At 63.8% G+C, this 22,140-nt stretch overlaps 2 protein-coding genes across 2 annotated transcripts; both read right to left on the bottom strand.

Annotated features, from left to right (window-relative positions):
* Positions 1 to 358: 358 nt before the first annotated feature.
* Positions 359 to 21,567, bottom strand: LOC132536274 (protocadherin Fat 4-like). The gene is made up of 2 exons (XM_060183899.1): positions 16,483 to 21,567; positions 359 to 530 (listed from the first exon to the last, which is right to left on the bottom strand). The coding sequence occupies exons 1-2, from the start codon at positions 21,565 to 21,567 to the stop codon at positions 495 to 497; spliced, it is 5,121 nt and encodes a 1,706-aa protein (XP_060039882.1). The 3' UTR covers positions 359 to 494.
* Positions 12,071 to 13,287, bottom strand: LOC132536272 (collagen alpha-1(IX) chain-like). Its single transcript, XM_060183897.1, has one exon. The coding sequence runs from the start codon at positions 13,271 to 13,273 to the stop codon at positions 12,071 to 12,073; it is 1,203 nt and encodes a 400-aa protein (XP_060039880.1). The 5' UTR covers positions 13,274 to 13,287.
* Positions 21,568 to 22,140: the final 573 nt, after the last annotated feature.

Below are 22,140 nucleotides of genomic sequence, written 5' to 3'. Positions count from 1 at the left end.
AACCTTTATTTATTTATAGCATAGACACAGCTGGGCTCACTCACTCACTCACTCACTCATGGCGGCCAGTCACTCGGGGCTCACTCACTCACTCACTCACTCACGGCGGCCAGTCACTCACTCACCCACTCACTCACTCACTCACGGCAGCCAGTCACTCGGGGCTCACTCACCCACTCACTCACTCACGGCGGCCAGTCACTCACTCACCCACTCACTCACTCACTCACTCACCCACTCACTCACGGCTGGGCATCGAGGAGGGCTGAGGGTCACAATGCCGCCCTGTCCCCCAGGAGCCACAGCTCTGCCCGCAACCCACATGCCAGCACGTTTTCAAATAAAACGCTCTGCGATGGCCTGTTGTGTTCACTCTATCTTTAGCCACAGAAAATAATGAGCTGTCATATTAAAAATAAATGTTCGGTGGAAGCAAACATTTGAAACAGTTAAGCTCGGAGCTCCTCCGGTCGAAACAGAGGAAGACAGGCTGGTCAGACTCGGCCGACCTGAGGCTCCTCCGCCCTCATCTGGAAATGAGCGCGCGCAGTGGCCACGATGCTTCCAGAACCCGCACGTCCTTCAGGGCCCCTGTGAGCACACAGCTCCGTGCAGCTCAGCCCCACAGCCACTCGAAACAACACAAAGACTCCACCGGAAATCAGAGTTGGGCGCACTAGGCGAGACTTCCTAGCTCCTTCCGCCCAGGGTCCCGAGTCTCGTCCGCTCTGTTCCTACCTTTCGGTTCCTGCTTATTGAACAATTTCTCCTGCTTTGTCTCTTCTCTCACCGCCTTTCAGCCACCAAGCTGCAGATGCTGCCATGATGCCATCCTGACCTCCCTGCCATGACGCCATCCTGTCCTCACCCGTGTCCTGCAGCCTCCCCTCCCCAGAGCCCTGCCCCACTAGGGACAGACAGACAGACAGACACAGGCTGGGGGTGTGGGTCCACCTGCCGACACCCATGTCCAGTGGAGAAGCAGTGACAGAAGCCACAACTCCCACCTTCTGCTCCCCATCTTTGGTCCAGACTCCCAGAGGGATAAAGAACAGGGAAGCTTCCGGTGGAGGGGGTGGGACACGGGATCTGGTGGTGGGAGCTGTGTGGAGTTGTGCCCCTGTGACCTTACAGTCTTGTTATTAAATTGTTAAATGACTGATAAAAAATTTAAAGGGAATCCTGTGAAGTGAGATCAGCCAGAAACAGAAGGATGAATATGGGATGATCTCACTCATGGACAGAAATTGAAAAACAAGATCAGGAGGGAAACGCTGAGCAGAGCTCGGACTGGAGCTGGTGTCTTGCTCCAAAGTAAAAGACTCTGGGGGGGAGGGTTCAGGTCCTGGAGCAGGATGGCGGAGGAGGACCTAGTGGGGGCTGAACTGTTGGGTGGAAAACTGGGCAATGTTACACATGTACAAACCGTTGTACTTTATTGTCGACTGTAAACCATTAATCCCCCAGTAAAGACATTAAAACAAAATCTTAAGGGCTGGAGGGGGCTGGGTGGTGGTTAAACACACATCGCACCGTGCACAAGTTTCCGCACAAAGACCCGGGTTCAAGCCCCCAAGCCCCGCCGGTCCCTGCCTGCAGGGGGAGCTCCACAGCGGTGAGCGGGGCTGCAGGTGTCTCTGTCTCCCATCCCTCTCAATTTCCCTTTGTCCTAGCCAGTAAAATAGGAGGGGGAGACTTCAAGAGGAACAGTTGGGGCGGAGGGGAGACAGCATCGTGGTTCTGCAAGGAGACTCTCATGCCCGAGGCTCCAAAGTCCCCGGTTCGATCCCCTCACCACTGAAGCCAGAGCTGAGCAGGGCTCTGGCAAAAATAATAACAATGTGAAATAAATTAAATTTCTTCTAAAAAACTAGTCGGAAGAAAGGAGAGTCCAACGACAACAAAGAGAACAGCCTCATGTTTCCCGGGGTGTCCGAACGAAACGGTCAGGAGCGGCCGAGCCACGTCTGGGGGGGGTCCTCCAGAAGCAAGCTCGCCCGGCTGAGAGAGAGCCCTGCGCGGGGCTGGGGCTCCCCTGAGGGCCGGGTCTCCGTGTGACTCACTGACGCTGCTCACCCTGGGGACCGGGGTGTCCCCGGCCCTGAGCCCGGCCCCGCACACCCCACCGACGCCACCGGCCGGGCAGCGCCACGGGAAGGGCCGCAGAGCACGGAGCACGGAGCGGCCGGTCACGCCCCCGGGATCTGCCCTCGGCCGTGACTGAGGCGGCCAGCATCCCAGTTGCAGAGCTGCCTGCGCCGGCCGGACGGGCAAGGCGGCGACCAGAGGCGGCCGCCGGTCACACGGCCAGCCTGGAGGAGATGGCTCCGGCTCGCGGCTCTCTCTGGAGAGGAAGACGGAAACTGAGCAGAGGACGCGGACGACTGAGGCACAGGGCCGGCTGCGGGGGCACCGCCCGCCCGCCCGGGTCCCTTCGAGAAGCTGTGCCGGCCGTCCGGCCGTCTGTCTGTCCGTCCGCGCAGAGTCGGCCGGCGGGAAGCGCTCCCGGGGAGACTCGGTCTCTGGACGTGCACGGGCGGGGAGCCCGGTTATGGCGAGGAGGAGGAGCCCGGTTCCTCTGCCGGGCCAGGAAGAGCCAGCCGGCCGGGGCGGTGGGGCGGCGGGGCGGCTGCACGGCGGAAGTCACTCCCGCGTCGAGGAGGGCGCGAGGCTGCTCGGGCCTCCTGCTCTGCTCTTCAGCGCCGCCGCCGCCACCGGGAGGGAAGACTGGGGGCGGGGGCGGCACGCCCACCTGAGCACACCGGGACTGAGCACACCGGGACTGAGCACACTAGTACTGAGCACTCCGGGACTGAGCACACTTGCCGGAGCACACTAGTACTGAGCACACCGGGACTGAGCACACTAGTACTGAGCACACCGGGACTGAGCACACTAGTACTGAGCACACCGGGACTGAGCACACTAGTACTGAGCACACCGGGACTGAGCACACTAGTACTGAGCACACCGGGACTGAGCACACTAGTACTGAGCACACTGGGACTGAGCACACTTGCCGGAGCACACTAGTACTGAGCACACTTGCCGGAGCACACTAGTACTGAGCACACCGGTACTGAGCACACCAGTACTGAGCACACCCGCCTGAGCACACCAGTACTGAGCACACATAGTACTGAGCACACTAGTACTGAGCACACATAGTACTGAGCACACCGGGACTGAGCACACCGGGACTGAGCACACCAGTACTGAGCACACATAGTACTGAGCACACTAGTACTGAGCACACATAGTACTGAGCACACCGGGACTGAGCACACCGGGACTGAGCACACCAGTACTGAGCACACATAGTACTGAGCACACTAGTACTGAGCACACATAGTACTGAGCACACTAGTACTGAGCACACATAGTACTGAGCACACTAGTACTGAGCACACATAGTACTGAGCACACCGGGACTGAGCACACCGGGACTGAGCACACCAGTACTGAGCACACATAGTACTGAGCATACTAGTACTGAGCACACTAGTACTGAGCACACTAGTACTGAGCACACATAGTACTGAGCACACTAGTACTGAGCACACATAGTACTGAGCACACCGGGACTGAGCACACCAGTACTGAGCACACATAGTACTGAGCATACTAGTACTGAGCACACTAGTACTGAGCACACTAGTACTGAGCACACATAGTACTGAGCACACTAGTACTGAGCACACCAGTACTGAGCACAACACACACTCCTGGCTCCCCACCTGCAGGGGAGTCGCTTCACAGGCGGTGAAGCAGGTCTGCAGGTGTCTGTCTTTCTCTCCCCTCTGTCATTTCTCTCTGTCCTGTCCAAGAAAATGTAAAAATGGCCTCCAGGAGCAGTGGATTCATAGTGCAGGCACCAAAAGCCTCTCGCAGAACCACTGTGCCGTCATCCCGCCCTATTATTACTACTGCTGTTGTTATTTTCCCTAGAGCTGGAGGCAAAAAAAAGAGAAAAAAGAAAAGTGATTCCTAGCAGCCGTTGGCTCCTTGTTTCCGGAAGGAAAGGAGCCTCCACTGCACCACCTGGGCCCAGCTCCTGTAGCACACGGACATCAGGAAAAGCAGCGGCTTGCTGCGTGGACGGCCTGCCACATTCGGCACCACTCCGCCGGTGTAGTTCAGAGCCACCTGGGGCCACGGCTGGGCCATCTGGAGTGGGCACCGCTCGGACCCAGGAGCCCACACCCACTCTGGACACTTGCCCTCGGCTCTCCAGCCCCGCCCCATCCTCCCAGCCCACGGCGGCGAAGCACCGGCAAACGTCCACGGCGCTGTCGTCTCTGTGGACGCTGCCCTGGGGCGCCCGGGACTTGATCTTTAGGGTGCCAGGAAGCTCTGAGACACGCCAGTTGAGGCAACACTTGACATCATTTTTTCAACTCCAACAAAAATGCCTTTTTCACGCTCCGCCCGGACTCCGGAGGCCTGGCCTCCCGCCTGCACTGAGCTCCTCCCAGCCCGGGGCGGCCCTCGCCCCCAGCCCCCAGCCCCGGATTTTGGGCTTCTCATCCCCTGAGTTGCTGCGGTGTTGGGGGAATGGCGGCTGTTGCCAGAGAATTGTCTCTACAGAACTCCTGCTCTGTGCGTGTTCTCAACACCAGAAAATGTCTGCAGCTTCCAGCACAAGGGCTGCAACAGACTCTCCTGCCTGAGGCTCCAGATCCCAGGTTCAGTCCCAGAACCACCACCAGCAGAGCTGAGCAGGGCTCTGGGGAAAGCAAAATAACAACAACAACAAGAATGATGATGATGATGCGGCTGGGGAGACAGCAGGCTGCTTTTGCAACAGACTCTGCTGCCTGAGGCTCCGAGGTCCTAGATCCATTCAGTCCCCAGCACCACCGTCAGCCAGAGCCGAGCAGAGCCCCGGGGAAAATAGGAGCAGTAGTAACGATAAGGCTGGGGGGCAGCACAGGGGTTTTGCAAAAGGCTTTCGTGCCGGAGGCTCTGAGGTCCCAGGTTCAATTCCCAGCACTGCCATCAGCCAGAGTTGAGCAGGGCTCTGGCCTTTCTCTGTTTCCTTCTCTCTCTGTCGACAAAAATAAATAAAATATAACAAAAGCACGTCTGCAGCTTTCTCTCACACGGATGACTCTGATGCGCTCATCAGAGCTTTTATTCTGAGTGGAGCACGGCCCTTTGAGGGTGAAGGACACCATCGGCAACTGAGGCAGCTCCTGGAGGCCTGAGCAGGGAGAGGCTGGGGTCGGGCGGGGGGCGCACCCACCACCTCTGGGCCCGGCGGCTCAGGTCTAGGCCGTGGCTGGCTCCCCAGAGCTCCGGGCCCGAACGGCAGAACGCGGTGTCCCGCCACTTCTTTCTCACAAAGAGCATCTTTCGTCACTATTTTCTGCTTCTGTGTTTTGGAAGATGGATTCCTTAAAAATCACCACTGACTTTCATCCCCGCGCAAGAGGCAGATGCCCGGTAACAACGCTGCCGTCCCGGGCCGCGAGGCAGGTTCTCCGTGGCTTGGCACGGTTGTGGATGCCCTCACTCGCCGGACTCGGCCGGGCACGGACGCCCCAGACGTGCTGGCAGACTCTGCCCCGGGCCAGCGCTTCCGCCACCCTCTCACGCACGGACTGTGTCGCCAGCCTGAGGAAGCGCACAGAGGAGCGAAAACCCGGGCGGCCTCTTCCTACTCAGATCAGACAGACAGGCGGACACACAGAGGACGGGTGCGGACAGCCACACACGGGCCTGGCCACCGGTTCTGGCTCTGGCCAGTGGGGCCGCTGGGCTCCTCCTGGCTGCTGGGCACGTGCGGCCCACGTGATGACGGCCACATTCCCGGAGGCTACACTCTGACGAGAAGGCCATTCTCCATCTTGCTCAGCTCAGCTCCGGCTACCGGTGGTCCAGGCTGGGACCCGGGACCCTTGCGAGCATGTTCTGGGCGTCGGCCTGCTCTGTGGTAATTGCATTCTTACTAGAATTACTGTCATTGAGCATATTCCCTTCCCAGCGGGTAAGTGCTTCCAGCCACAGGCTCCCTGCCCGGCTCACGAGGCGAAGAGGGAGAGGCCCCTCCTCACACGGGCCGCGTCCCCCTCCTCACACGGGGCCTGGTCCCCCTCCTCACAGGGGGCCTTGTCCCCCTCCTCACAGGGCCTTGTCCCCCTCCTCACACAGGCCGCGTCGCGTCCCCCTCCTCACACGGGGCCGCATCACCATCCTCACACGGGTCTTGTCCCCCTCCTCACACGGGGCTGCATCACCATCCTCACACGGGGCCTTGTCCCCCTCCTCACACGGGGCCTTGTCCCCCTCCTCACAGGGGGCCTTGTCCCCCTCCTCACACGGGGCCTTGTCCCCCTCCTCACACGGGGCCTGGTCCCCCTCCTCACACGGGGCCTGGTCCCCCTCCTCACAGGGGGCCTTGTCCCCCTCCTCACAGGGCCTTGTCCCCCTCCTCACACAGGCCGCGTCGCGTCCCCCTCCTCACACGGGGCCGCATCACCATCCTCACACGGGTCTTGTCCCCCTCCTCACACGGGGCTGCATCACCATCCTCACACGGGGCCTTGTCCCCCTCCTCACACGGGGCCTTGTCCCCCTCCTCACAGGGGGCCTTGTCCCCCTCCTCACACGGGGCCTTGTCCCCCTCCTCACACGGGCCGCGTCCCCCTCCTCACAGGGCCTTGTCCCCCTCCTCACACGGGCCTTGTCCCCCTCCTCACACGGGGCCTGGTCCCCCTCCTCACAGGGGGCCTTGTCCCCCTCCTCACACGGGCCTTGTCCCCCTCCTCACACGGGCCTTGTCCCCCTCCTCACACGGGCCGCGTCCCCCAGCTCTGTGCCCGTCGTGTCCAGTCCTCTTATTTTTCCGCAACAGCCGCGGCACTGGGCTGTACCCCTCACGCTCGCGGAGACAGGGTGGCCTCCCCTGCAAGCAGGCCCAGGCCGGGCTCCCGTCAATGACCGAGGGTCCCCCCGCCCCACCCCCCGCTCTGCGCCAGGTGGACGCGACTCGAGGTCACCCTGCAGGATCTGAGCCCAGGCGTCACCCACACTCAGCCTCAACCGTTTGAGGAAAAAATACAGTCCAGGGGCCGAGCGGTGCCACAGCAGGTTGAGCGCACATGTCACCACACACAAGGACCCGGGTTCAAGTCCCTGGTCTCCAGCTGCAGGGGGCTCTTCACAAGAGGTGAAGCAGGTCTACAGGTGTCTCTGTTTCTCTCCCTACCTCCCCTCCTCTCTGAATTTCTCTCTGTCCTATCCAATGAAAACTTTCAAACAAATTTTAAGAGAAAAAACCTCAGGGCATTTTCTGTGGGCCAGATTTGTGTGCTTCGTACTAGCTGACCGGGTGGCTGCTTTTTGACCTGACCAACAAAGAGAGATGACAGCTAGTCAAGTGCCAGCCACAGCCCGTCCTCCAAGACTGCTCCCCGCCCCCACTTTCTGTGCCTCCACCAGAAAAGCAAAGCTAAGGGGCGCCCCCAACAGCCTCCAGCCCAGGCCCAGCTCTCCCGTGGCCCTGAGGCACACACACACACACACGCACACGCACACGCACGCACACACACACACTCACACATGCACACACACATGCACACACGCACTCACACACGCGCACACACACGCACACACACGCACACACACACACACGCACACACATGCACACACGCACACGCACACTCACACACATACACGCGCACACACGCGCACACACATGCACACACACATGCACACACATGCACACATATGCACACATACACACACGCACACACATGCACACACGCGCGCACACACTCACGCGCACGCACACACGTACACGCACACACACACACACACACACACACACACACGCACACGGCCCTCCCAGCTTCCAAGATCTGCATCTAAAAGGTGTCTGTTCCCGTGGCCATAGAAACATCGGAAAGGTCTGGCAATTCAGTCCACTGGACTTCAAATGACTTCATTAAAGTGTCACTAATCAGCCCAGAGACACAGGCTTTCAGTGTCTAGGCAAACAAAGTCAGTGACTCTCCAAGTAATGGCCCGCTAAGCACGGCTTCAAAGAGCAAGTCCGGCTGAAAGCCACTCAGACCCCAGAGGAGAAGGGCCGTCAAGGGTCTCTCCACAGACTTCACCGGAGGAGCTCAGCCCGGTTGACTGTGGCTGACCGTGACCAAGTGGGCAGTGGGCACTGAGCGGCCACGGCCCAGGCTGGAGTGTGCCATCTCTCCTTCCTGTTACTCCAGAATGCAGATTCCCTGCGGAACACAGAGCGGCTCTCCCACTCTCTCTCCTCCCCACCCTCACTCTCTCTGCCACCCTCTCCCGTGACCACCCTCTCGGTCCCCTCACGGCCCCACTGTCCCCTCTCATGGCCCCACCGTCCCCTCACAGCCCCCACTGTCCCCTCTCACAGACCCACTGTCCCCTCACGGCCCCACTGTCCCCTCATGGCCCCCACTGTCCCCTCTCACGGCCCCACTGTCCTCTCACAGCCCCACTGTCCCCTCACGGTCCCCACTGTCCCCTCTCACAGCCCCACTGTCCTCTCACAGCCCCACTGTCCCCTCACAGCCCCACTGGGCCCTCAAGGCCCCCACTGTCCCCTCACGGCCCCCACTGTCCCCTCTCATAGCCCCACTGTCCCCTCATGGCCCCGACTGTCCCCTCACGGCCCCACTGCCCCCAACAAGATATAGGAAAGAAGAGAAACAGAAGGGGCAGTGGTCCCGCCTTGACATAAGATCCAAGAAAGCCCCGCTCTTCAGGGGAAAGAAAGGCAGCCCAACAGCAGCAGCAAACAGCAGCAGGACGTGTGTGAAGTCAACGCAGTGAACAGCCAGAGTCCTGGGCTGGCGAGTCTCTCTGTGACCCGAGAGGCTTCTGGGAAGAAGTCGGCTCTGACGCGGAATCTGAACGTAGCTGGGCCGGGGACGTAGCAGCCCAGGCGGTGCCAAGGGCCGACCTGACGTGTCTCTGAGCAGCGGCTGCTTGTCCCGATGCTGGAGCTCAGGGCTCCGCGGAAGGCAGCCGGGCCCTTGTCCCGGTGCCGGTCTCAGCCGCGGGGGCCGGCGCTGGGGACGCCCCCAGGCCTGCAGAAGAGCGGGACAGTAAAGGCTCGCTCCCTTCGTGCCTTGTTGATTTCCTTCGCCCCAGAGAACCCTCCGGTCAGAGCTGAGACCCACAGCAGGACGGGGCCTCGGGCCTCAGTCGCTTTACAGGAAACCACGTGGACATTCCACACGACTTCGATCTAGTGACTCAGCTGCTCACGTAACAAACACACTGGCCAGGAGAGTGACTTACAGCTCAACTTGTGGTCTAGGATCTGAGGGCACTGAGCTGTTATTTCAAGAGAGACGCGCACAGGTCCAACACCTCTGCTTAAAATATGTGGCTTCCGGGGCTGGGCGGTGGCACAGCGGGTTAACTGCTGGGGGGGCACATTTCTCAGTGCAGCCACACCCACAGCTGCCTCCTTCAAGAACTCACCACGGCTCATCATCCTAGCGTGCTCACTGTCTAAAGCTATATTAACAGGAGGAAAAAAATCATTACATCAAAATGCAACTGGCAAACATACGATTGTTTGGTTTAAAATCCCACAATGGGGAGTGGGTAGGTGGCGCAGCGGGTTAGGCGCTCATGGCGCAAAGCGCTGGGACCGGCGTAAGGATCCCGGTTCGAGCCCCCGGCTCCCCACCTGCAGGGGAGTCGCTTCACAATCAGTGAAGCAGGTCTGCAGGCGTCTGTCTTTCTCTCCCCCTCTGTCTTCCCCTCCTCTCTCCATTTCTCTCTGTCCTATCCAACAACGACGACATCAATAACTACAGCAATAAAACACCTGCACTTAACCCACTGCGGTACCACCAACTCCCCTTCTTCCATTCTTGGCTCCCTTTTCATTGCAGCTGCTAAATTAAAAGTGTTCTGAGTGGGGAGGAGGAGAAGGGAGAGGCCTGGGTTCCAGGGCACCATGGTGAAGGGGTGGGCGGGGGCAGGGATGGCGGGCAGACAGGTGTCAACAACTGTGTGTAAATGACTGTTTCTCCAGTAAAAATGATGCTGAGAAAGAAAGACACGACACCAACAAAGCCAGCAGTCTATTTTTCCTTCTCCCAGACTCGTTATTGAAAGGAAAAAAAAGGGGGGGATTCAACATTTAGAAATATGGATTTAGAAGGCATGTTTAAGGACCTCAAGGAAGAGGTGTCCACTTCAAACTCATCTTAGCGTGTGCCTGAATTTGGGGGATTTGAAAAATTCAACCCTTAGCAAATAAAATTGTTCCTGAGAATGACTTTTCTTTGGTGTGATTAATTCTCGGCGATGACTATGCCCACCAATGGCCTGTAAGCAAGAGCCCTGGGCGTCTAAAGCATCAGTTGCTCCTTCTAGCTGCAAAAGGTGACAGCTGCTGAGACCATGTCCCCACGAGACAGTAAGGCCGGGCCACCATGCAGCCTGGAGACACTCTCCCTCTCAGCTCCGCATCTTTCCTTCCATCTGTCTGTCTAGGCCTTGGCAGATGTGTAATGATTAAGACACAGCACGAAGTAGCTTCTTCCCACACCAAGATGCCTAATTCCATCTGCTCTGTTCCTACCTTTGGGCTCCTGATTATTAAACAATTTGTCCTGCTTTATATCTCACTGCCTTTCAGCCACCAGGTTCCAGACGCTACCATGACGCCATCTTGCCCTCCCCTGGACAGACGCCCTCACCCATGTGTCCTGGAGCCTCCCCTCCCCAGAGCCCTGCCCCACTAGGGACAGACAGACACAGGCTGGGGGTGTGGGTCCACCTGCCAACACCCACGTCCAGCGGGGAAGCAGTGACAGAAGCCACAACTCCCACCTTCTGCTCCCATAAAGAATTTGGATCCCAGCTCCCAGGGGTGGGGGGGGAGAAATGTCAGGGAAAGGTGACCAGAGGGCTCTGAACTCCAACTCCCTCAGAGAGAAGAGGGCAGAAGGGCAGTAACAACAGATGTAGGTGTGACTTAGGAGGGAAGAGAAGGCAGGACTGCAGAAAGATGGGCTGATATATATAAATATAGACAGTGAGAGAAACGATAGTCAGCCCATGTCTGTGGCCTTGGGAGAAGCGCCACAGTTTCCAGTGAGGGGGGATGGGGACAAGCAACTCTGGAGTTGGGAACGGGGTGGAGTTATGCCATTACCTTATAGTTTTGTAAATCAACATTAAATCACTAATTAAAAGAAGGAGGAGGAGGAGGAGGAGGAGGAGGAGGAGGAGCAGGAAGCAGAGCCCAGCTAAGCCAAGTCCCTTGACAGGACAGGGGGTGGGGGGCAGCGGTCGGGGCGGCGGGGGCTCTGGGGGGCTTGCTGTGGTGACACAGTCAGACGAGGTGTGCAACTGTACCCCTAAAGCACACGACCCCGGAAACCAACGTCACCCCAAGTCCCATTTTCAAACCCGGCGTCTGGGAGGATGAGGTCACGGCAGCAGGGCACGGCGGCTTCTCCCTCCCTCCCGGTGCCTGCCCTGGGCACTCGGTCTCTCGCCCCCGCCCGCTGCTCTCCCGTGACATAGTCCCTCCGGCCGCTGGCCTGTGTCCCCCCAAGACACCCCCGCTCCGTCCCGTGCCCCCGGCAGGTGCCCCTAACTCTGCATGTATTTTCTCTTGGTTTCTAAGCAACGGGAGGGTCCTCCAGGTCTAAGCGCGTCTACACACGGAGGAAGCCAGGGCCTCTGCCGTGGCGGCGAGTGGGGCCCGGCCCTCACGTCCCAGCGCGTCCCCAGCCAGGCCCCTGGTCCCGAAGTCGGCTCCACAGTCCTGTGCCAGAACAGCCCGACCCTCCGGCGTGGGGCTCACGGCTCTCAGGGTCCATCGCCGACTTTGAGCGATTGCACCCTCCGTGGATAAAGAAATCGCTTTTCACGCACGCACGGCGACAAGACCAGAAGCTGGCTTTGCCGCTGGCCATCTGGCCGCTGGGCCGGCGCAGCGCGTGAGAACCTGATCCGAATGTCGCGCACCACCTTGCAGACAGAGTGAGGGCCGACACTTTGTGGCCGCCGGAGAAGGGGGGCTGAGGACACGCCACCGTGGAGGGCACAGTCATCGCGTCCGATCAGTCAGGTGTTTTAGCGGGAGCCGGTGGGCACGGCAGGACAGACTGCAGTGCGCTCGGACCGGCCGCCTCAGGTTAACCTGCTTTTGCCTCAAGTCTCCTTGTTGTCGTGACCCCGTGGCCACGCAGACGGCGCAGATCCTGTCACCCAGGGTCCCCTTTCCACCCACAGGCAAAGCCTGAGCCGGGCTGCACTCTCCCGCCGGCCACAAACCACGGCAAAGGACACCGCGCCGCAAGGCAGGCCCGTCACTGGTCAGGTGAGGGCTGCAGAGAAGTGGCCCCGAAACAGATCTGATGCCGGGCAGCCGTGGGGAGCCCTCCTGGCCTGGCAGCCGTGGGGAGCCCTCCTGGCCTGGCGTCTGTGGGGAGCCCTCCTGGGCTGGCAGCTGTGGGGAGCCCTCCTGGCCTGGCGTCTGTGGGGAGCCCTCCTGGGCTGGCAGCTGTGGGGAGCCCTCCTGGCCGGGCAGCTGTGGGGAGCCCTCCTGGCCGGGCAGCTGTGGGGAGCCCTCCTGGCCGGGCGTCTGTGGGGAGCCCTCCTGGCCGGGCGTCTGTGGGGAGCCCTCCTGGCCTGGCGTCTGTGGGGAGCCCTCCTGGCCTGGCAGCTGTGGGGAGCCCTCCTGGCCGGGCGTCTGTGGGGAGCCCTCCTGGCCTGGCGTCTGTGGGGAGCCCTCCTGGCCCGCCTTAGGGGTCTGCCCGTTGTGCCCAGCGCCTGATGCAGGCCGGCGTGTGCTCAGTGTGAGAATCTGGCACTGCCCGCCTGGCCCTCTCTGCCGGCCATTAGGAAGCTGAGGGTGCCCTCCGCGGCCACCGGACTCCCCATCTGCTTGCCAACCCACACATGGCCACATGCCCAGGGGCTCGTCTGGTGGGAGACTCTCGAACCCCTCAGGCACACAGGTGGAGGCACGGGTGCTGTCAGTCACGCTCAGACTAAGGACCCAGGGCCACCCACCCCCTGGCCTTCTGCCGGGTGGGGACAGCTGCCTTCTCTTCTCGGGGAACTTGCCTACCTTGAACCTTTCTGTAGTGATGTGATCATCTTCTGTGTATGTTTTCAATGTGTACTTACGTATCAGGGAGACAGAGAGGGAGAGACAGAGACACCTGCAGCCCGGCTTCATCGCTCTCGAAGCTTCCCCCTGCAGGTGGGGACTGGGGCTTGAACCTGGGTCCTTGCGCGCTCTCATGTGTGTTCAGCGAGGTGGCCACCCCAGCCCCAGTAATAATTACACCTTCCATGGAAACGGCATTAACGGTAAGTCAGAAAACTGTCACTTCAGCAGTCTGAGAACCTATGCTGTGCAGGGTGACCAGCGCTAAGACGCGCTGTCCACTGTGTCTGACAAAACAGGAGCTGTAGCTGAGAAAGCTCACCGCATGGCGGACAAAACATCCATAAGCAGGACACAGCTGAGGGCTAGACACACCTGAGAGCGAGACACACCTGAGAGCCAGGACACACCTGAGAGCAGACACACCTGAGAGCTGGGACACACCTGAGAGCCGGGACACACCTGAGAGCGAGACACACCTGAGAGCCGGGACACACCTGAGAGCAGACACACCTGAGAGCTGGGACACACCTGAGAGCCGGGACACACCTGAGAGCGAGACACACCTGAGAGCCGGGACACACCTGAGAGCAGACACACCTGAGAGCTGGGACACACCTGAGAGCCGGGACACACCTGAGAGCTGGACACACCTGAGAGCGAGACACACCTGAGATCAGGGACACACCTGAGACCGGGACACACCTGAGAGCTGGACACACCTGAGAGCCGGGACACACCTGAGATCAGGGACACACCTGAGACCGGGACACACCTGAGAGCGAGACACACCTGAGAGCTGGGACACACCTGAGAGCAGACACACCTGAGATCAGGGACACACCTGAGAGCAGACACACCTGAGAGCTGAGGAGGACTGACTCCACCTGAGGCACACGCTGCCTTTCTCCTCATCTCCCCCTCACACTCCTCCTCTCTCACAGTCTCTCTCACACAGTCTCTCAGTCTCTCACAGTTTCAGGTTCTCAGTCTCTCAGTCTCTGTCTCACACAGTCTCTCAGTCTCTCACAGTTTCTCTCAGGTTCTCTCTCACACAGTCTCTCTCAGTCTCACTGTTTCTCTTGCATACAGTTTCTCTCACATACAGCCTTTCTCAGTCTCTCAGTCTCTCTCATTCAATCTCCCAGTCTCCCTCTCTCACTCTCTCAGTCTCTCCCAGTCTCCCTCTCTCAGCCTCTCTCTGTCTCTCTCAGTCTTACTCTCTCAGCCTCTCTCCATTTCCCTCTCTCAGCCTCTCTCTCTCTCTGTCTCACTCTAGCTCCCTCTCACAGTCTCTGTCCCAGTCTCACTCTCTCTCAGCCTCTCTCTGTCTCTCTCACAGTCTTACTCTCTCAGCCTCTCTCTGTCTCTCTCACAGTCTTACTCTCTCAGCCTCTCTCTGTCTCTCACAGTCTTACTCTCTCAGCCTCTCTCCATCTCCCTTTCTCAGCCTCTCTCTCTCAGTCTCACTCTAGCTCCCTCTCACAGAGTCTCTCTCCTTCTCTCTCACAGTCTCTCTCCCAGTCTCACTCTCTCTCAGCCTCTCTCTGTCTCTCTCACAGTCTTACTCTCTCTCAGCCTCTCTCCATCTCCCTCTCTCAGCCTCTCTCTGTCTCTCTCAGTCTCACTCTAGCTCCCTCTCACAGAGTCTCTCTCCTTCTCTCTCTCATGGTCTCCGCCGCGCATCTGATTGCTAGTCTCAGCTCTGACCCGTGAGCTAGCCAGCTGCAGAGTGAGCAGCCCTGTGAGTGAGAATTCCGCGGCTCAGAGATCCCAGGGAGCAAAGCAGCCCAGGGACAAGCCAGGCCACCCCCGGACAGCACGCGACTGACGGATGCAGGAGCCTGGGGGCCGGCCACGCGGAGCGGAGCGGAGGACTCGTTGGGGCCAGGACGGCGAGAGCCCCGCGCGGCCACCTGCCCGGCGACCCAGAGCAGAGCCGGGAGAGCGAGCGTCCATTCAGAGAGCGGCAAGAGTGGGGGCAGAGCTGGGAAAGCCTCGGCGGCCAGGCCTGGCCAGCTGCCCAGTGCCACGGGCTCAGTGTCACAGGGCTCACGCCCCACGGGCAGTCCGTACACAGACACCACCTCCACCCTGGGACCGGCCAGGAGCCCCAGTGGATGCCACGTCCACCGGGGCAGGGATGCCACTGACCTCAGCCCAGTGCCCCAGTGGACAACATGTCCACCCCGGCAGAGACAACACTGACCTCGGCCCAGAGCCCCAGTGGACACCACGTCCACCCCAGCAGGGACGCCACTGACCTCGGCCAGGACCCCAGTGGACACACGTCCACCCCGGCAGGGACGCCACTGACCTCGGGCAGGACCTCAGTGGACACACGTCCACCCCGGCAGGGACGCCACTGACCTCGGCACAGAGTCCGAGTGGACACCACGTCCACCAGGGCAGGGACGCCACTGACCTCAGCACAGAGTCCGAGTGGACACACGTCCACCAGGGCAGGGACGCCACTGACCTCAGCACAGAGTCCCAGTGGACACACATCCACCCCAGCAGGGACGCCACTGACCTCGGCCCAGTGCCCCAGTGGACGCCACGTCCACCCCAGCAGGGACGCCACTGACCTCGGCCCAGTGCCCCAGTGGACACCACGTCCACCCCAGCAGGGACGCCACTGACCTCGGCCCAGAGCCCCAGTGGACACCACGTCCACCCCAGCAGGGACGCCACTGACCTCGGCCCAGAGCCCCAGTGGACGCCACGTCCACCCCGGCAGAGACAACACTGACCTCGGCCCAGAGCCCCAGTGGACACCACGTCCACCCCGGCAGGGACGCCACTGACCTCGGCACAGAGTCCGAGTGGACGCCACGTCCACCCCAGCAGGGATGCCACTGACCTCGGCCCAGTGCCCCAGTGGACACCACGTCCACCCCAGCAGGGACGCCACTGACCTCGGCCCAGTGCCCCAGTGGACACCACGTCCACCCCAGCAGGGACGCCACTGACCTCGGCCCAGTGCCCCAGTGGACACACGTCCACCCCGGCAGGGACGCCACTGACCTCAGCACAGAGCCCCAGTGGACACCATGTCCACCCCGGCAGAGACGCCACTGACCTCAGCACAGAGTCCCAGTGGACAACCACGTCCACCCCGGCAGGGATGCCACTGACCTCGGCACAGAGTCCCAGTAGACACAAGTCCACCCCGGCAGAGACGCCACTGACCTCGGCCAGGACCCCAGTGGACACCACGTCCACCCCGGCAGGAATGCCACTGACCTCGGCCCAGAGTCCCAGTGGACACACGTCCACCCCAGCAGAGACGCCACTGACCTCGGCCAAGATCCCAGTGGCTCCTGGCCCCCGACTCGACTCACCTCGGCCCTCTGGGTGTGCGGCACAGTGCCTGCCCGCTCCATGGCGTAGACGTCCACCAGGTAGGTGCAGGCATCCCGCTCTCGGTCCAGCACGGCCGCTGTCTGCAGCAGCCCGCTGTGCCGGCCCACGGAGAAGAGGCGCCCGGCCGACCGGCCGTGGCAGCTGACGGACACCACGTAGTACTCGACGGGCGCTTGGGGGCCACGCGGGCTGACCGCCGCCAGGGAGAGCACGCTGGAGCCGGCGGGCAGCCCCTCGGGCAGCACGGCCACGTAGCGTGGCTGCGGGAAGGCCGGCCCGTCGGAGCCCAGCAGCAGCACGGTCAGCTCGGCCGTGGCACGCCGGCGCTCAGGGCCCAGGTCGGTGGCGGCCACCAGCAGGCTGTAGGCCAGGCGGGTGGGGGCCAGCGCGGAAGCCAGCCGCAGCGCCCCGCTAAAGCGGTCCAGCGAGAAGGTGGCCGCATCCCCCTGCAGCAGCGCAAATTCCACCTGCCCGTTGGGGCCCTCATCGGGGTCCGCAGCCTGCAGCGTGGTCAGCAGCGAGCCCACGGCGGCCGCGGGGTCGGCGGCCAGCGCACTTTGAGACAGGAAGGCGGGCGCGTTGTCATTCTCGTCGGCCACCAGCACCGTCACATTCTTGAGCGCGTGGCGCCGCGTCTCCGGTGGCTCCGCCTGGTCGCTGGCGCGGACCGTCAGCTCGAAGCGGCTGGAGAACTCGCGGTCGATCTCGGCAGCCGTGTAGACGGTGCCGTGGGCCTCGTCCACGCGGAAGTGGGCCCCGCGGGGTGTCTGGCGCACGATGGAGTAGTGCAGCCGGCCGTTGACATCCGTGTCAGGGTCCCGGGCGCTGACCGTCAGCACCGAGGTGCCCGGCGGCACGTTCTCGGGCACAGAGGCCACCAGGTCCCCGGGCGGAAAGCGGGGCGCGTTGTCATTGAAGTCTCGAACCCGCACCAGCACAGACACGGTGGCAGAGCGCGGCGGGTGGCCGCGGTCCATGGCGGTGACGTTCAGGCGATACAGCGGCCGCGTCTCGAAGTCCAGCCTTCGCGCCAGAAAGATGCTGCCCGTGTTGGGGCTGACGGAGAAGGTGCCCGGCCCGTCGCTGCCCGCGATGCTGTACCGCAGCTCTGCGTTGTCCCCCGAGTCCGCGTCCACCGCCGACAGCGAGGACACCAGGGCGCCCACCCGCAGGTTCTCCACCACGTCCAGCTCCAGCATGTCCTGCGGGAAGGCCGGGGCGTTGTCGTTGGCGTCCACCACCTCCACGTGCAGCGTGCAGCTGGCGCTCAGCGGGCCAGGCCCCGAGTCCAGCGCCCGGATGACGAGCTCGTAGGCGGGCGTGGCCTCGAAGTCCAGTCGGCCCAGCAGCGTCACCTGGCCCGAGGCGGCGTCCACGGCGAAGCGGCCCTCCGCGTTGCCCGCCACCAGCTCGTAGCGCACGGCCCCGTTAAGGCCTTCGTCCTCGTCGGAGGCAGACACCCGGAGCACCGGCGTGGGGCCCTCGGCCTCCTCGGACACGGCCGCCCGGTAGGCGTCCTTCAGGAAGCGGGGGGCGTTGTCGTTGACGTCCCGCAGCTGGACGTGCACCACGGCGCGGTCACGCAGCGCCGGGCGGCCCTGGTCGCTGGCCAGCACGGCCATGGTGAAGAGCGCCGAGCCCCGGCCGCGCACCAGCCCCTCACGGTCCAGCCGGCGGGCGCTGCGCACCTCCCCGGTCAGCGGCTGCAGCTCGAAGTCGGGCTGCGGGGTCTCGAAGGCGTAGGTGACCTGGCCATTGGGCCCGGCGTCCCCGTCGGCGGCGCTGACCCTGCCCACCGGTGCGCCGGCCGGCTGCTCCTCGTCCAGCCAGAAGCTGTAGGCCGTGCTGCCGAACAGCGGCTTGCTGTCATTCTCATCACAGAGCAGCACCGTGACATTGGCCGTGGCCCGCAGAGGCTCCAGCGCCCGGTCGCTGGCCTCCAGCACCAGCTCGTAGCGCTCCTGCAGCTCGCGGTCCAGCTCGCGCCGCACGTACAGCTGGCCGTCGGGGAACACGCCGAAGACGCCGCCCGCGTCGCCTGCCGAGATGCGGTAGGCCACCTCGCCGTTGGGGCCCGCGTCCAGGTCGGTGGCCCGCACCTGGAAGAAGCGCGAGTTGACGGGCTCGGCCTCGGAGAGCGTCACCTCATAGGACGTCTGCTCGAACGTGGGCGCGTGGTCGTTCACATCGTGGAGCCGCACGGTCAGCCGCAGGCTGGACGACAGCTGAGGGACGCCCCGGTCGGCGGCCAGCACCTCCAGGACGAAGGGCCCCGTGCGCCCGGTCGGGGCGGCCCGCAAGGTGACCGAGCCGTTGAGCGAGTCCACCGCGAACAGGCCGCCGGCGTCCTGCGCCAGGCTGTAGCGCACCTCCCCGCCGAGGCCCTCGTCGGGGTCCCGGGCATGCGCCTGGAAGACGGGGTGCCCGGCCCCCCAGTTCTCCACCACGTCAGCTCGCTCGTCCGGCCGGGGGAAGCGGGGCGCGTTGTCGTTGAGGTCCCGCACCGTGACGTTCACCAGTGCCTCTCCGGCCACGGCGCCCCCGCCCGCCACCACACGCAGCTGGTAGAAGGCCTGCACTTCGCGGTCCAGGTCTCCGGCTGTGCTCAGCCGCCCACTGGCCGGGTGGATGGAGAAGGCGCCGTGGGGGTCGCCGGCCGCGATGAGATAGCTGATGTTGGCGTGCAAATCCGGGCTGGTGGCCGCCACACTGCCCACGTGGTAGCCAGGCGCCACGTTCTCGAAGACCACGAAGCTGTAGGAGGGCTGGCCGAACTCGGGCGCGCTGTCCTGGGTGTCCAGCACCGTGACCGTCACCGCAGCCGGGGTGGGGGCCCGCCGGAGGCCACCGTCCGTGGCGGCCACCTGCAGCTGATAGGACGTCCTCTCCTCGCGGTCCAGCGCCACGCGCGTGGAGATGACCCCCAAGCGGGCGTCCACCCAGAAGCGGGCCGAGTCACCGGCGGCCAGGCTGTAGCTGACCGTGCCGTTGGGGCCCAGGTCAGGGTCGGAGGCGGACACGGTGGCCACGTAGCTGCCGGCCGGCTCGTTCTCCTGCACATGCGCGAAGTACTGGACGGGGTAGAAGGCGGGGCTGTTGTCGTTGAGGTCCAGCACCGTCACGTTCACGCAGGTGCGCGCGGTCAGCGGGGGCCGGCCCAGGTCAGAGGCCAGCACCCACAGGGCGTGGAAGGCGCGCCGCTCGCGGTCCAGCGGCGCCGCCGTGCTCAGCCGGCCCGACTCGGGGTCCAGGCGGAAGGCGGGCGGCCCGGGGTCCCCTTCCAGCAGCGAGAAGCGCACGGTGCCGTTGTCGCCCAGGTCCCCGTCGGCGGCCGACAGCACCAGCAGCTCCGTGCCTGCGGGCGCGTCCTCGGCCACGGCCACGGCGTAGCCCTCGGGCTGGCCGAACCGCGGGGCCTGGTCGTTGACGTCCAGCAGGGTGACCTCCAGCTCGGCGAAGGCCACCCGCGGGTGCGGGCCCAGGTCACGCGCGCTGACGTTAAGGAGCACCAGGGGCGCCCGCTCGCGGTCCAGCTGGGCGCCGGGCGCGGTGGTGACCAGGCCGCTGTGCTCGCTGACCCGGAACCAGCCCCAGGCGTCGCCGCCCGCCAGCCCGTAGCGGAGGTGCGCGTTGGGGCCCGCGTCCCCATCTGAGGCCGCCACGCCACCCACGAAGCTGCCCGGGGGCGCGTCCTCCGCCAGCTGGGCCCGGTACCGCGGGCGCGCGAAGACGGGCGGGTGGTCGTTGACGTCGTTGACGAAGATGAGCAGGCTGGCCACCGAGGAGCGGGCCGGGCCGGGCGCGCCCTGGCCGTCAGACACGCACACCGTGAGGTTGTAGGCCGCGATGCGCTCGCGGTCCAGCGCGCCGGCCACCTTGACCAGGCTGAGGTTGGGCACCGGGCTGCGCTGCAGCTCGAAGTGGCGCTGCTCGTTGCCGGCCAGGATGCGCACCGACAGGTTCCCGTTGGCGGCGGGCGAGTCAGCGTCCGACACGGTCAGCAGCGCCACCACCGTGCCCACCTGCGCGTTCTCGTCCACCGCTGCGAAGCGCGACGTGGCGGGGAAGTAGCGGAAGCGGACCACGGGGTCGTTGTCGTTGACATCCGTCAGCTCCACCAGCGCCTGGGCGCGACCGGCCAGAGGGGGGCTCCCGCCGTCCAGCGCCTGCAGGGTCAGCGCGTACTGGCGCCTGGCCTCGAAGTCCAGCGGCGAGCGCACGGTCAGCAGCCCGCTGTCGGCGTCCAGCAGGAAGGGCGCCGCGGGGTCCAGCAGGCGGTAGCGCACCCGTGCGTTGGCGCCCTCGTCCGCATCGGCCGCGTGCACCCGCAGCACCGAGGCGCCCAGGGGCGCGTCCTCCCCCAGGCGGGCGCGGTACAGCGCCTGGCCGAAGACGGGCGCGTTGTCGTTGGCGTCCTGCACCGTCACGTTGACCGCCAGGTAGCCGCGCCGCCGGGGCTGGCCGCGGTCGTCCACCTGCACCAGCAGCCGGTAGTGCGGTGTGGCCTCGCGGTCCAGCGCGCCACGGGTCACCAGGTGCAGGAAGGCGCCCGCACCGCCGGGGTGCGGGGTCACGTCCAGGCCGAAGCGGCCGTCGGAGTCGCCGCCCACGATGCGGTAGGAGCCGTGGTCCACGCCGTTGGCAGCGCTGTCCGCGTCGGTGGCCGTGTCCAGGATGACCTGGCGGCCGCCCGCGCTGTCCTCGCGGAAGGCCACGGCCACGACGGGCTCGGGGAACTCGGGCGCGTTGTCGTTGAGGTCGCGCACGCGGACGCGCACCTCGGTGGGGTAGGTGGGCGCGCTGGACAACACCACCAGGGCCAGCACGTCGCTGGGCAGCCGCTCGCGGTCGATGGGCGCCGTGGTCAGCAGCGCGCCCGAGCTGGCGTTGAGCGCGAACAGGGCGTGCGGCTCGCTCAGGCGGTAGGTGAAGCCGGGCCGCGTGGGCACCATGCCCACCAGGGTGCCGGCCGGCTGCTCCTCCAGCACCTCAAAGACCTGGTGCACCTGGGCGCCGCGGGCCCTGGGGGGCAGCAGCCACAGCAGCCACAGCAGACAAAGCATGGTCCCGGCGGGGGCGTTACGGGATGGGCAGGGCTGGGGCGCGGGTGCAGGGGCGCGAGGTGCAGGGGTGCGGGGAGAGCTGGGGCGTGGGATGCAGGGGCGCGGGGTGCAGGGGTTCGGGTAGAGCAGGGGTGGGGCGCGGGTGCAGGGGCGTGGAAGGCCTGCGGCGCGGGTGCAGGGGCGCAGGGAGGCCTGGGGCACGGGTGCAGGGGCGCGGGTGCAGGGACGCGGGGAGGGCAGAGATCCAGGGAAGGCAGGGGTGGGGCAGAAAGTTGGGGTGCGGGGCGTAGCGAGCAGGGAGGTCCTAGGAGGGTCGGGAAGGCGGGGCGGGGGGCGTGGGGGCCGGTGTGCAAAGCTCAAGGCGCCTCCCTCCTGGCAGCAGTGCTGCGCCCGGCCGGGGGGCGCCGGGGGGCCATGGGGCGCGACGTTCGGGGAAGCTCCGCACAGGCCTCGAGGGACAGCCCAGTGCTCCCGGGCGTCCACAGCGCTGCTGTCAGTCAGGCTCCGGATTCTCGGACCCACGGCCGGTGTCGCTGGCTCGTGGTCAGCGTGGCCGAGGGAAGCGGGGCGAAG

The sequence above is a fragment of the Erinaceus europaeus genome, unplaced genomic scaffold, assembly GCF_950295315.1.
Source record: "Erinaceus europaeus unplaced genomic scaffold, mEriEur2.1 scaffold_704, whole genome shotgun sequence".
Taxonomy (NCBI): domain Eukaryota; kingdom Metazoa; phylum Chordata; class Mammalia; order Eulipotyphla; family Erinaceidae; genus Erinaceus; species Erinaceus europaeus.
This window is presented reverse-complemented; position numbering and strand designations above follow the sequence as displayed.

Excerpts from the sequence above, each read along its gene's own strand:
- LOC132536272 (XM_060183897.1), bottom strand. The coding sequence starts at position 13,273 with ATGAGAGCGCGCAAGGACCCAGGTTCAAGCCCCAGTCCCCACCTGCAG.
- LOC132536274 (XM_060183899.1), bottom strand. The coding sequence starts at position 21,567 with ATGCTTTGTCTGCTGTGGCTGCTGTGGCTGCTGCCCCCCAGGGCCCGC. Across the intron at positions 531-16,482 it reads CGCACACCCAGAGGGCCGAG|ATGAGGGCGGAGGAGCCTCA; the intron begins GTGAGTCGAGTC and ends GCTCATTTCCAG.